At 41.7% G+C, this 15,045-nt stretch overlaps 2 protein-coding genes across 2 annotated transcripts in view; one reads left to right on the top strand and one right to left on the bottom strand.

The window, feature by feature from the left end:
- gpr39 (G protein-coupled receptor 39) overlaps positions 1-10,253 on the top strand; it is an 86,956-nt gene extending 76,703 nt beyond the window's left edge. The window contains exon 2 of the mRNA XM_055638613.1: positions 9,542-10,253. Within this exon, the coding sequence (XP_055494588.1) occupies positions 9,542-10,101 (560 nt within the window). The 3' untranslated portion in view covers positions 10,102-10,253. The remainder of the gene's footprint in view (positions 1-9,541) is intronic.
- A 151-nt stretch (positions 10,254-10,404) lies between these two features.
- The window catches only part of LOC129699027 (ly6/PLAUR domain-containing protein 1-like), a 32,240-nt gene continuing 27,599 nt past the window's right edge, over positions 10,405-15,045 (bottom strand). The window contains exon 3 of the mRNA XM_055638614.1: positions 10,405-10,637. Coding sequence (XP_055494589.1) covers positions 10,405-10,637 — 233 coding nt within the window. The remainder of the gene's footprint in view (positions 10,638-15,045) is intronic.

Here is a 15,045-nt window from a genome sequence, read left to right on the forward strand (position 1 = left end):
ACAAAGGGAATGCAGAGCCGGGAAATTGTAGAATTCATCATTGTTAGCTGGGTGAAGACAACAACAACAAAGCAAACAGAGATAAAATGTAGTCGCAGTAAGACTAGTTGGAGAACTGGGAAGTGGGAGGGATGGAGACAGAGGAAAAGCAAGGGTTACTTCAAGTTAGAGAAGTCAATATTTATACCACTGGGGTGTAAACTGCCCAAGCAAAATATGATGTGATGTTGCTCCAATTTGCGTTGTGAAACCCAACCTGAGGGGATTGCGGCATCACCAATAAAACCATTAGGTTCCATTCCCCTTGCGTGACTGGTTTCTGAAGTTATAAAAACACTTTAAGAAGTAAAGCAATCAAAGAATAAGGAACTGTTGCTCATTCTATCAACCTCACTTTCTGATTTATAGGTTCATAGCTACCTGTGCTTTTGCGACTTGTTGGCAGATTTAGAAATCAAATTTCAGTAAAGGCATGGAGTTCACCTTATTCAGATCCTTTCCCCTGACCAGAATATCCTTTCATTTTATTACAGAAGACTGGGCATTTCTGCTGTAACTTTAATATAGCCAAACATGCAACGTACAAAGCGACATTCTCCTTTACACATCAAACCATATTTTCAGTGACTGAAATTAGAATCTGCCAACAAAAAAAAATTAGACCATATTTCCAGCCGAAGATCTGAGGAAGAAATACTAGGGATTTGCATTCTGGCTCTTTAGAGATAGAGTTGCTAACCAAACAGATGGAAGCCAAGAACTTGGCTGTACCTTTTTCACAGAAGAGAAGGCAAATCTCCTATAATCCTGACTAATATTCAACATTTATTTAATACCCCCAGAACAAATCAATTACATATTTGTCATTTTTTGCTTGTGACACTTCAATGTAGCAAATTGACTGATACATCTAAAAAATACAGTTGGTTGAGATAAGTTTACCTTGTTGATTCAAAAAACATGAAATATAATAATTTGCCTTTATTTTTAGTATTTTTCCTTAGAATTGGCCTTGGGTTGCTATTTGTTTTTAAACAAAATAATGAATACTTCTGTGAATAAATCTGTGATTTACTGTAAGTGAAGCAAGTAAAGGGCCTGTCCCACTTGGCCGTAATTTACACGACAGGCCGGTAGTGACTGACGCGCGACGGTCGTGCGCGTCATCATGCGTCCGCACAGCCGTCTGGAGCGCGTGACGTCATTTGAAGATAGACGCAAAATGCAGGAGTAACTCAGTGGGACCGGCAGCATCTCTGGAGAGAAGGAATGGATGATGTTTCGGGTCGAGACTCTTCTTCAGTCTGAAAGAAGGGTCTCGACGCGAAACGTCACCCATTGCCTCGCTCCAGAGGTGCTGCCGGTTCCGCTGAGTTACTCCAGCATTTTGTGTCTATCTCTAATTGTCTTGGTCCCGCTCTGGGAGTAGGAGTGGGGGCGGTTCGGGATCCGCAACAGCTGTGAGCCCCAGGCCGAGCTCAGCGATCATTTGCCTGCTTCTGCTGCTGTTGGAGGCGAGACGTTGCACTGTGCCAGGGTCTTGGGCCTGTCCCACTTTGGCCGTCAGTTACACGACAGGTCTGTGGCGCGCGAAGATTTCGTGCAGGACGAAGTCCACAACGCCACTCCACACTCCTCCACACCACTCCATGCGCCCGTCCCGCGCTACCCACACGCTACCCACACAACACCCACACGCTAGCAGGTCGTGTAAATGGCGAGCGAATGACGGCCAAGTGGGACAGGGCCTTAAGTTAACATTTGCCTACACATTTGTTAAAAGAATGCGTGGCACAGTGACACAGCTGGTAGAGCTGCTTTCTCAACCAACTTCTATCCTGACCGGATTCTCCCTGTGGCTGCATGGGTTTCCATGGGTGCTCCGGTTTCCTCTCACATTTCAAAGAAGTGTGGGTTTGTAGGTTAATTGGCTGCTGTAAATTGCCCCTAGTATGTAATGGGTGGATGAGAAAGTGGGATAACAGGGTTAGGGTGAATGGTCAACATGGATTTGGTGGGCTGAATGGCCTGTTTCATGTTCAAGTAATTGGAGTAGAATTTGGCCATTATGCCCATCAAGTCTATGCTGCCATTCAACCATGGCTGATCTATCTCTCCGTCCTAACCCCATTCTTTTGCCTTCTTACCATAATACCTGATACCCGTACCAATCAAGTTTCCATGGTGTATCTCTAAGCTAAACTAATAGCATAGACAAATTACAGAGTTTAGATCACAGATAAAATACTGTATCAGAGATGCATGGCCCCAGACTTGCTCAGGAATTTGAGTGTGCATCCTGCTGATGTGTTAAAGCAGTGCTAAGTATGTGCTGCATTGTGAAAGTTGTCGCCCTTCAGATGGGATATAAAACTTAGACTCCATCTGCTGGTCTGGTGGCTGAAACATATTGTAAAGATCTTTTCAAAGACTGTGGCCCAGTGATCCTCCTTTAAACAACACTATAATGATCAATGCCGTTTGTCGACTTTGTGCTAAAAATACCTGAATCTATACAAATTGTCCTTATTTCATAGTGAATCAAATGCAGAAATAATAATTAACTATTTCTAGTCAATGGTGAAAATAAGTTAAGTACAAGTTCTTTCTAAATTACTACTTAATACATGGGTGAATTTATTGAACTATTGAACTGAAGTTGGCTTTAAATTAAAGATAGACATAAAATGCTGGAGTAACAGCAAGACAGGCATCATTCTGGAGAGAAGGGATGGGTGATGTTTCAGGTCGAGTCACTTCAAGGGCCTTTGTTTTATCTTTGATTAAAACCAGCATCTGCGGTCCTATCCAAAACATTTTGGCTTTAAATGTCCACATTTTGTTCAAATCAGAAGTGATTTGGGTTTCTAATTATGCAGTGGCATTAGATTTTGAATATTGGCCTATAGTTAAAAACAAACAACTGGAGGAACTTAGTGGATCAGACAGATTTGGATGCCCTCCACCGAAAACGGTGTCTGAGACGGGCTGGGAAGATCATCAAAGACCCCTCACACCCCAACCATGGACTGTTTGCCCTCCTCCCATCAGGGAGGCGGTGCAGGAGCCTCAGATCACGTACTAGTAGGATGAGGAACAGCTTCTACAACAATACAATCACATTGCTGAACTCGGAGTCCCGCCGATAGATTTCTCTGGTCCCTCCGTCCCCATTGTTTAATTATTCTGTATTTCTTGATTATTCTGTATCTTCTCTCTTTCTATTTTTTTCTTTTTTTTTTTCTTCTTTATGTACAACTACTACGGACTGACGCAAAACTGCATTTCGTTGTACTCATACTTGTATTTGTGCGATGACATTAAAGTTGAATTGAATTGAATTGAATTTGTAGAGGGGGATTAAGGGGTTTGTCAATGTTTTGAGTCGAGGCCCTGCATCAGGACTAATAGTGTTGAGGGAAGATAACCAGTATAAAGAGGCGAGGGGAAGGGTGGGACAAGGGATGATAGGTGATGAGTGGACCAAGGAAGTGTGAAGGATGAAGGATGGATGAACCCTACTTGGGGAGCGGAAGGCGTATACGGTTGAAGGACGAGCCATCTTGGGGAACGGCTGCTAACCAGCAGCCGTCCGTTTAATTCATTTTTTTTAAAGTTCTTAGTAAGTCTTGTTCTTCGTCTGTTGGAGAAATTGACTTCTTAATGTGGGGGGAAGGAGGTAATTATACTTCTAGCTCCCTACCTGGTCGGTGAGGCAGCTTTTTTCTCCGGGCTGCCCTTCGACCCGTCCTCGTGACCTACCAGCGGGCGTTTCCTGGCGGGGACCGCCCAGCACCTCGGCTTCGTTGGCGGCACAGCGCTGGAGCGCTATCGCGGAGTGGAGCGGGCGATGCCTTGCCTGGGTCGCCGCGCTGGATCGACACGCTGGAGCCCCGGTGAGTTGTGACCGCCGAGATCAGCACCTCCGGACTGCGGGTCTGCGGAGCGGAGCGGGCGGCGCTGACTTTAACATCGGGAGCCTGGGAGCTCCAACCCGGCACGGCCTTGTCGGCTTCGGAAGCTGACAATCCCCTGCTAGGAAGCGGCCGTTCCAGATGGCCCAGCCGCTGTGAGGACTCTCCCGACGCCGGGGCAACACCACCCAGCCAGAACGGCCAGGAACATCGGGCCTCTGTAGAGGCAATAGCGGTGGCCTCAATAGGCCTGACTTTGGGTGAACTGGGGATGGGGACTGGACTTTGTGCCTTCCCCCACAGTGGGGTGATGATTTTTCTGTGTGTAAGTTAATATGTTAGTCTGTGTCCAAGATGGCTGTCGGAAGGGAGAGTGGACGCTGGCGCGCTTTAGCTGCCACTGCTCTCTCTTCACATTGTGTGTTTTTTGATTTTTTGATTTTGTGTCTTTGGAGCGATTTCTATCTTTAATTTGTGTATTGATGATGTCCTTATTATTTATTTTTCTCCAACTATGTTTTTTTCTCTTCTGTTAATTTGTGTAAGGTGTCCTTGAGACTTTGAAAGGTGCCCGAAAATAAAATTTATTATTATTATTATTATTATGAGAATCTGTCATTTAATTCAGTTAATAAAACATGTTGGTGTGGGCACTTTCATTAGAAAATTGATTTGAGACTTTTTGAAAATTGAAAAATTATTTGACAAACCTTCGCAGTTATTTATATTTATCAAATTTAAAATTATTTATTTTTTATAATGGAATATTATTTTAATGACTTTACTCAAGTCAAGTATCCTTTATTGTAATTCAGACTTTTCAGTCTGAACGAAATTTCGTGCCTTGCAGTCATGACATAGAATAAAATCACAAAACACACAATAAACACAAATTTAACATCCACCACAGTGAGTTCACCAGACACCTCCTCACTGTGATGGGAGGCAAAAGTCTTAAAGTCCTTGTCTCTTCCCTCTGCGTTGAGGCGATCCAAGCTTCCGATGTTGTGACCCCGCCGGGTGATGGTAAATCCCGCGGCTGATCCGAGCTCCGCGAACGGACGGTTCAAACACCGCGGCCCGGGGTGATCGAAGCTGCCGCCCTCCAGTCCAGCGGACACAGCTGTTGACGACGTCGTCCACTGGCCCACGGCCGAACCCCGGACTCAGGCCGCCACCGCCAGAACACCGTCTCAGCCACCAGAGCACCGTTCCAGCCCTGAACCGGGTCACCCTCACGTGAGCGTCTCAGCCCCGCGCCAGGCCGCCCCCACGGGGGCGCCCTTGCCCCCGAGCTGGGCCGCCCTGACGGGAGCGCCGTTTCCCTCGAGCTGGGCCGCCCCTCACGGGAGCGCCATTCCAGCCCCGAGCTGAGCCGCCCTCACGGGAGCGAGCACAGGGCCAGTCCTGACAGGCTGCCTCCGGAGCCTCGAGGTCGCCAGCTCCGCCATTAGGCCTCAGCGCAGACGGAGGCAGAGAAGGGGGATACGACAAAAAAAGTCGCATTCCCCCGAAGGGAGAGACAGCAAGCCCTGTTTCAACCCTCCACCCCCCACACACACATAAACACAACCTAAAACCCAAAACTTAGCTAAACAAAACAAAAAAAACAACACAAAAAAGTAAAAACAAACGGACTGCAGACGAGCCGCGGCCGTTCACCAGCTCCGCCACTTCCGGACCCTAAATGTTGGCATATTGTTTATTCCTTGTTGCCTCTTGAATGGAATATCTTGCTTGGTTATTTCATAAAGCAGCTGAGAGCTAACAAGATTGAGGTGTGTCTTAAGCACTGGGCTAGATAAGTAAAAATACTTCCTTCTCTAAAGAATACAATTGATCAGGATGAAGGATTTTTACAGCAATCCAAATGGTTCTCATTGCTCATTATCTTACTCAAGAATTATTTAATTACTTGAGGCTAAATTCGACTGCTTTGATGTAATTTCAACTAAAGTTTAATGGCACCAGCCACCCAAATCTTGATCCGATAGCTCAACTGCAATGTACTTTTGGGCAAAGTTTTCAGCAAATTTCATGAGATAATCCAATTCAAATATTTACTTTTAAAGGACTAACCAGCATTTAGATAGCTCATTTCCTTGAGACATTCCAAAGAGCCAGGTCCATTTTCACTGTGTAAATGCATTACTCAGTCCAATACAAATAGTTTGCATTCTGCTTGAGATCACAAATAGCAAATGCCGAAATAGATGCTTTGATTTTGGTGCCACTGACCACAGGAAGAATATCAAATAGGATCCCAGCACACCTGTTTCTTTTCCACATGATTCTAAAAGATCTTCTATAGAATCATTGCAAGATACAACACGGTAAAAAGCCCCTTCGGCCCACTCACTCTGTGCCGACCATCAATCACCCATTCATGCTAATCTACATTAATTTTTTGAAGACACCAATGCTTCAGCGGGTCAGGCACCACCTGAGCAGAACATGGATAGGTGTCGTTTCGGGTTGAGACCCTCCCTCATACTGATTCTTCCTCAGGATCCTGACCCGAAATATCACCTATATGTGTTCTCCTGAGGTGCTGCCTAATCCACTGAGCTAATCCAGTATTCTGTGACTTCTTTTGAAAAGCAGCATTTGTAGTTTCTTGTTTCCACATTAATCTTATATTTTATTCTTCACAAATTCCCATCAGTTACCCCCAGATTCCACCACTCACCTACAGACTAGAGGTGATGTACATGACCACTTAACTTAACCTGAGCCAGCAGACTTCTCCTTGAACTGATAAATCACTGAGTCACTGCTCGCCCAATCTCTTAGCCTTGCAGTGGTTTAAGCCACAGAGCATAGGTCTGCAGTTTAGTTACATCTACAAGTCCACTCAGTCTGGTAAGAATGTTAGCTTCTGAAGATTACAAACTGAGACAAATTTGGTCTCAGTGCTTTCTTTTAATGTAAATTGAAGATTTTTCTTTCACCATCATGAGCTTTCAGCAGGGATCATAAATGAACAGAGCTTACACATCTTCTGTTGCATTGCTCACCCAGTAGGAGGTGGATTGAGGAAGACAGTCGGTTGCCTCTAATTGGGCTTCCGAAGGGGAAAAAAGGAGAAGAAAGGAGCACTGTGCAGCCTTATTTAACAGCTGCATGGGTGAAGTTCAATAATAAGTTTGGTTTGTTAGCTTCCATTTATACTTAACTAGGTAATTGTGTATACGTGGAAAAAATACAGTCCATACCATTAAAAGTTATTCATATCTTTACTTATTCTTTCTTCCTTCAATGGACTTTCAGTTTTCAAATGTAATTATATGCAGAGCTTATAAAACGATCCCAAAAATGAAAACATCAGCTTTTAACAATGAAATTAACAATGTTAATAAAGCATAAATTTGTCCTTGTTGAGACCTCAGAGCAATGTTTGCCATCAATTACTTAATATCTGGAAATTCTGGAGTTATTTTATCTTTTGCTTTATGTTGCCTTATGAGTTAGATAATTTGTTTTTTTAATAACCAGGTTAAAATTCCATGTGATTTTCATTGCAATATATGGTAAGCAAGCAAGAAAATTATAATTAATACAATCGATTCAATAACCTTCATTCACATTTCTTTTTAGTTTTATGCCAACCATAATGGCACATGATATGGCTTATAGTTATAAAGCCTTCAACATCTCTTCTTTCCTTGAACCAGCAGGTAAAATGACTATAATAACAGCAAAACAGCAAAATAAAACAACATACAAATTGGAGAAAATAGTTCCATTTTGTATATATGTAAACATGTTTAAGGTCAAAATCTTTAATTATCTAATATAACATTGTACTTTATGAACAGACAAAATAATACTAAACATATGCTATCATACTAGCATACTACTGGTTGTAACTAATAAGTGTGAATGATTCACTGGTCTGTCAGTGAATTGGACTTTACATTCACTGCCGTGAATAAAAACCAGCAACATGCCATTAAGGCAGCGACAGTCCAGATTTATTATTGCAACAATACTATTGTTATTACCTTTCTTTTTGTTTCCGTTAGCTCTTTTATATCTCTGTAATTAGCATGTTTCAATTTTTTTTTCACATCTTAATTTATAAAATGCTGCTGCTTTTAAGCTGCTAGGCATCTATTATCAAAGTCAATAGAAGGATTGAAATCAGCTTTAGAACATGTCACGCAGTAGAACAACTGCCTTAGGCAGATATTGTTCCTCAGCACAGGAGGTAATTATACCTAGCTTGAGGAATGATACTATTAGTGCAGTCCCTTCAATTTAATAAATAGGGGTTATTTCATAAAAAATAGGTTAATTATTTCTAATACAGTCATGATAATGCATGAGCTTTGTAGATGAAAGTGAAATTTATAAAAACCTCCCATGAAACACGTTGTTTGAGATGAATACACAATTTGCTGTTTGTAATGAGTAGCAGGAATTGGATGATATGGTGAGTTTGTGTAATGTACTTTGAACTCAAATCAATGGATTCAGAGCACAGAATGTACATCTTCTTGCTCTGGTGGCTGCAAGTATGCAAGCCAGAAGGTAATGACTGCAGGAGAGTTAATTTAACATTATTCTGCATTTCACTCATTATCTCTAACCTGGAATGTTGCATTCTCTAGCAATGACATTTCTCAGCTTCAACAAAAAAATAGAAGTTTAAGATTAAAATAGAAAATGAGCCTCGAGGAAAAGTCACTATTCCTTTCTTCATGCCGCATTAAGGGAAACTTGATTTGGCTGCATAGGCAGCTTGCCAATGCAGCGTAAGTGAAGCTTGACGATTTAACCTCTCCTGGATGACGTAAGATGGTTGTTGAGTTTGCTCGATCCACTGCTGCCTGTCTAAAATATGCTGATGATCATATTTGGACGAATGTGTCGTGAACTCTAAAATTTGCACACCAAACAAATAAAGATCATCGTGTAAGATGGAACTGCAGATGATGGACACAGAAGATAGACACAAAATGCTGGAGTAACTCAGCGGGTCAGGCAGCATCTCTGGAGAAAAGGAATAGGTGACGTTTTGGGTCAAAACCCTTCATCAAATTAGAGTCAGGAAGGCCGCCTCCCTGACCCTCAGTCTGATGAAAGGTCTCACCCCAAAATATCACCAATTCCTTTTCTCCAGTGTTGCTGCCTGACCTGGTGAGTTCCTCCAGCATTTTATCTCAATAAAGATCATTATATTAAAAAAGGAGGCTATAGCATACAATATATTCAAAACTGACGATAGTTATTAACACATGCTCTTCATTAAATTACTTTTCTAGAGATAATTGCGAGCTAACTACGTAATCAAAGCTATTAGTCCCCATTATAACCATTCATTGGCAATGTTAACAATTCCAGTTTGTTATAGCTTATGTTTATTCATACCACGCTCTTAATATAAGTTTAGTTCTTTAAATACACTCAATGTGGAGACAGGAGTGAAATATGCAATATGTTTGCAATGTTATTATTTTCCATGCATTCTCCTTTGCATCTTTTTGAAGTCAATGCAACTGTACATTTAGCATTCTAACTTCAGGAAAGCAGGCCAATGTGTTAATAGCTTGTTTGAAGGAATGCACAATGAAGCAAACTAGGAAGATGTTTTAAAAAATAATTCTCTTATTTTCTTCCCACAGTACTCATTGTGGTTACCCTGGCTATATGTTGGACACCATTGCAAATTCGGCGGATCATGGCGGCTTCTAAGGCAAAATCAGATTGGACAATTCAATATTTCAGAGCTTTTGTAATCTTATTGCCTATCTCAGATACTTTCTTTTACCTTAGTTCAGTATTAAACCCACTGCTGTATAATCTGTCCTCGAAGCAGTTCCGAATGGTTTTCATGCAAATCCTGCGCTGTAAGCTTTCCCTGGTGCACCGCAACATGAAGACATTAAGCAGACACCACGCCATTCCCAAGGGCAGCACAGCTCAGTCAACAAAATCACTGCTTCCTTCCTCACTTAAAAACGTCCACCTACACCAGATTTCCAATCTGGATCTTCCAACTTCAATGCTGCAGGACATGGACTTTGAGCTTGAACCAATGTCGTGTCAAAACTATGAGCCTAAAAGGCCAACTCACGTTTCAAATCCCAAACGGAAAATTAACTCGGAGCAGCAATCACCAGAAAATACCTCGGGGCTATGTCTAAAAGAGCAACCAAATGGACTCAATGAAACTGAGATATGAAGCTTTTATAAAACATAAATACTTCAAATAAAACTCACAGAGAAGACTTTCAAAGTGCAGTCAGTGTTACTTTCAATGATACAGTACCATGTAAAAATTCAATAAAGCAAATTAATGGAAAGCGTCTCTGTGGAATATTAATGTTCTTGGATGATGATTGTCAGTTATTAGTAATGCAAGCTGTTATAAGACAGCATATGAAATGCCAGCAGCAAAACAAAGTAGGATATTTCAGAACTCCCACAACTCTGCAATGACTCTTTGAGTCATGACTCTTTGCAAAGTTTCCTTCACTTGATGAGTTTATGTTAAGAGTGTTGAAGTGAGCATTCCAACAGCAGCTAAGAGTTTTAAACTTGCTCTGGGAGACATCGATGAGTTTCCTCTCCTCCTGGGGCGGGGTCCATTACAGAGCGGGGTGTTACAACAGCTGATGCACACAGATCCCACCTTTCCAGGGGAACAGAATGACTGATAACCTGCAGACGTAATGAGGCAAGATGTAGAAGCAGCACAAGACTTCCGGTACATAACTCCTGGAAACAAAAAAATAGCACGGGTAAGACACATTACAGTTTTATTGAGCAATATCGTGCATCCTACATTTGCTCTCACTAATGCAAAGACAGAAAATCTTTGGCCATTTATCTAAAGAGTTAACATTCTATTTCATGCTTGGAAATTGTGATACATTTAAAGAGGAATGTTCATCCCATTTATTAAAAAAATGATTGGAGGCATCCTACTGAGGATGAGAGCCATTCATCTCTCTTCTCACTCACGCATTCACATCATTAGACTTTATGGCTTGCAGGAACAAGTGGGCTTCTCTAATCAAAACACAAAGTGCTAGAAGAACTCAGCAGGTCAAGCAACATCTATGGAAGGAAGACAAAATGTTTAAGAAGGAACTGCAGATGCTGGAAAATCGAAGGTGGACAAAAATACTGGAGAAACTCAGCGGGTAAGGCAGCATCTATGGAGCGAAGGAAATAATCATTTCCTTCCATTGACGTTGCCTGGCATGCTGAGCTCATCCAGCAGTTTTCTTTTGGCTCAAGATTTCAGCATCTGCAGTCTGTTTGGTCTCCCTTGGGCTTCTATGACGTTCCTTTCACGGACTAATGACATCTGTCTATTTTCTGAGTAGGAAAGAGGCCACAATACTCAACATTGATCAGAACCATGACCTAGAAACAGTCATTACTCCCAGAGGGATTATGGCCTGGTGAATTTTCAGTGCCATGGATTAACATTCCTATCTATAACAAATCTTAAAATTTGTAAGTGTTCCTACCATCCGAAAATTTAATAAAAACACACACAGGTTCAACACAGGGATTACATGGTGGGCACTTTTTGATGTTATAACTGCATTTGAACAAAAGTTGAGATAAGCAAAACCATGTCAGTAGTTTAGTATAGTGAGTTTAATTTATAGACACAGCATGAAAATAGGCCTTTCAGCTCACCAAATCCACACCAACCAACAATCACTCGTTCTACACTAGTTCTATCCAACACAGGGACAATTTACAAAAGCCAATTAACCTACAAACCTGATTGTCTTTGGAGTGTGGGAGGAAATGTGGAATGTGGAATATGGGAGGAAACCGAAGCACCCAGAGAAATCCAAGCAGTCACAAGGAGAACCTACAAACTCCATACAGACGGCTCACCTAATCAGGATCAAACACTGACGCTGTAAGATAGCAACTCTACCGCTACGCCACTGTGCCGTCCTAGCTACTTTGAGATTTTGTCCGCTAATAGATCAGTGTTTGGATCTAGCTTTCATCAAAACTCACGGCAGGGTTGACAACTTTTTAATTGTTTTTATGGTTTTCATTAGTTGCTCGTGAATTTACGGACGTGGACTGGGAACAGCAAAGGGAAAGTTCCCTACCTCACCCCACCCTACTGCCTCCACCACGTACACAGAAATTCATGAATTAATTTTGAAATGAGTGAAGTAAATTCAAATTCTGAAAAAAAAACCCAGAGTAGAAACAGCAAGAAATTCAACTCTTATCAACAATGGTAAACTCATGTGAATGCATCAGCCACTGTCGGAACTCACCTGTGCACACCCCCTGCTAAATAAACTTAATGGAGCTGAACATAGCATTGTGGGCGTATCCACACCTCAAGGCCTGCAGTGGTTCAAGGAGGCAGCTCACCATCATCTTCTCTCGGGATGGCCAATTAAGTGCTAGCTCAGCCTGCTAGCAATTGAATGAACATATATAAAGAAACGCACAGAGTGAAGACACTGACTGGGCAATAGGCGTGCTTCTTTTCACAGCTGGCAAAGTGCGGCTAATGTCTCTCTCAGAACTGGTAGTCTTGAAGGATCCGTCAGTATTCTCAGTGTCCACGATAAAGATGATTTACCTCAGGGCAGCTCCAGGATGCGGCTGGGATGCGGTGCTGACTCAGCCATCAGAATCTACCACTGGATACTGGGAATCAGATTGGTGGTGCGATTTGACCCACGGGGACAGGTGGATGTGCGCACAAGAAAGGTGAAATGTGGAAATCTGGAAACTCCAGGGGATGTTGGCAACGTTTTGAGGGTGATTTAGAGAGTCAGGATGCATGTTTCATGATTGGGGGAGTGCCAGGTCGTTGGTTGAGTGTTAGACTGTTAAGGGAGTGTCAGATAGTTGGGGTGGAGATGGCAGTCTGATGGGTAGGGCAGCATATAAAATAGATGTGTAAAGATGGCTTCCACTCTGAGTGCTATCAGACAGGTTTGCTGGAAATGTTAGACAGGGGTGGGTGGAAGTATGAGATGGTTAGATGGGTGTCAGACAGTTTGGGGCAGGTTGTGGAGATGGGGGCTCAGGTCACAATCGGAATACGTTAGACAGTGAGTGGGTATCAGGGAATTGATCAATGGTATGTGGGTCACAAATGCCTGCTACGTTTATAAAAACTAAGAACACATGTTTGAAATGCTGCTGGTGACATTAGCAAGCATTGAAATCATTTCGACAATGTTCCCTCACCTGGAGATCCCGTAAGTCATTTCACTTGCTTCAACATAAATGCCCATTCTGATTGATTGGTGGACATGTGTTCTTTTGGAGGTTGAGTGTATTGACTGTAGGAATGATTGATGTTTCCCAGTCCAATGTGCCTGGTGCAGTGGAATCTATCAGGTGGTCTACGTACTATTTCATATCCTGACAGAATCTACGAGAGGAGCTGAATGATGTCAGGCCATGGGAATTTTGCAATTCTCAACTCAGTAAATGATCTTAGCTCAGAGATGATCTTAGCTCAGAGATGAACTTACTCGCTCGCTTCCCGACCCTTGCAGTGTACAGTTCATCAATGGAGGGAAGGTCGCAACCAATAACCATGTTTTATGTGTCATTCCTAACTGTCACTGTATGTCATGTTGTCACTTGCGGGCGGAGCACCAAGGCAAATTCCTTGTAATGAATACTTGGCCAATAAACATATTCATTCATTCATTCAAGTAAATAAACAAACAACATTAGCTATTAACACTTTATATTGAAAAATCAAATAGAATGTAATGAATCCCAGGTTTAAGATGATTTCACCAAAGAAAATGGGCTTTGAGAAAGAAATAACAATAGATTAGGAGAAAGGGCAAAAAAAGGGCATATGTATGAACTGTGGGGATGTGAGGATATTCACCAGTGAGAGAACAGGGAGAAAGTAGTCATTGTTGGTATGCAAACAGATTTGGTCCTTTTTTCAAGAAACAAGAAACTTTTTACAGTAAACAAGAAAACACAAATATTGTAATTATGAAAGGAAAATGGCGTGGAGTTAAAGGATAACACCACTTGTGTCCAGCTCCTAAGCAGCAAAGTGGTATGAAGTAATTGTCCAGTGGAAAAGATAGTGGAAAATTAGTCTCTACTCACTGAAGATTAACAAATATAGAATTATGAGAAGGGCTGACAGTTAACAGCTATTTAGTGGGTTTTAGATACTAGAATTGTGGATCAAAGCACCAGGAGAGGAAGACATTTAGCACTGTGATGTCGACACATTTAAAGGGATTCTCTAATTCCAAAAGTTGCATGAGCTCATCCATGCATAGCTATTTTCTCTTTTTCCCCCAGTCTAATCCCTCCCCAGATGCTGCTTGACCTGCTGAGTTCCTCCAGAGTTTTGTTTTAATTGTGAATACTTGTATGTTTCAAATTGAGGCCAATAGATCTGCTCACACTAAGAAAATCAAAGAAAATGTGAATTGGGCAGGAAAGCAACGTATGAACAGGAACAATTTATATATTACTAATAGCACAACTGTTCAAGTGGCAGCGTGATTCTACATCTCATGTTTTTATAATAAAAATGATGAGCATCTTACCAAACCACATAAATAAAAATGAGCTGTTAACAATTTATCTATCTAAACTTGAAAAGCACAAGTGACAGAAGTTGATAATCCAGGTGCAGAACTGCTGCGATATAGAAAATTAGATTTTTTATAATTGGAATAAATGTTGCCATTTAAAGTAAAATATTCTTGCCGGTGAATAAAATATTTGATCCTTAATAACTTCCCGCAGGTTGCAAAAGGCAATGTGGCCAGAGATTGTACAGATCTGGAATAGTTATTGTTTCATTTATTTTCAAAACTCCAAGCATGAATAATAGAGGAACAAGAGTGGCCCATTAAGTTTCTTGAACATGGTTTAAATTTCCATTTACCCACCTTTGTTTCATGTTTGACAATTTCCACAGCTAAGAAAATGCATTCTTAATCTTGAAAATTGTAATTGTCAAGCTGGGCAAATTTAAGGTGGCGGCTCAGCTATCATAACACAGGAGGCCACAAGGAATTGCGGATGCTGCAATTTTGAGCAAAACAGAAAGCGCTGGAGTAACTCAGTGAGTCATGCAACATCTCCAGAGGGAATGGATAAGTGACGTTTCAGGACTTCAGTCTGAAGA

Source organism: Leucoraja erinacea, chromosome 7 (assembly GCF_028641065.1).
Source record: "Leucoraja erinacea ecotype New England chromosome 7, Leri_hhj_1, whole genome shotgun sequence".
Lineage (NCBI taxonomy): Eukaryota > Metazoa > Chordata > Chondrichthyes > Rajiformes > Rajidae > Leucoraja > Leucoraja erinaceus.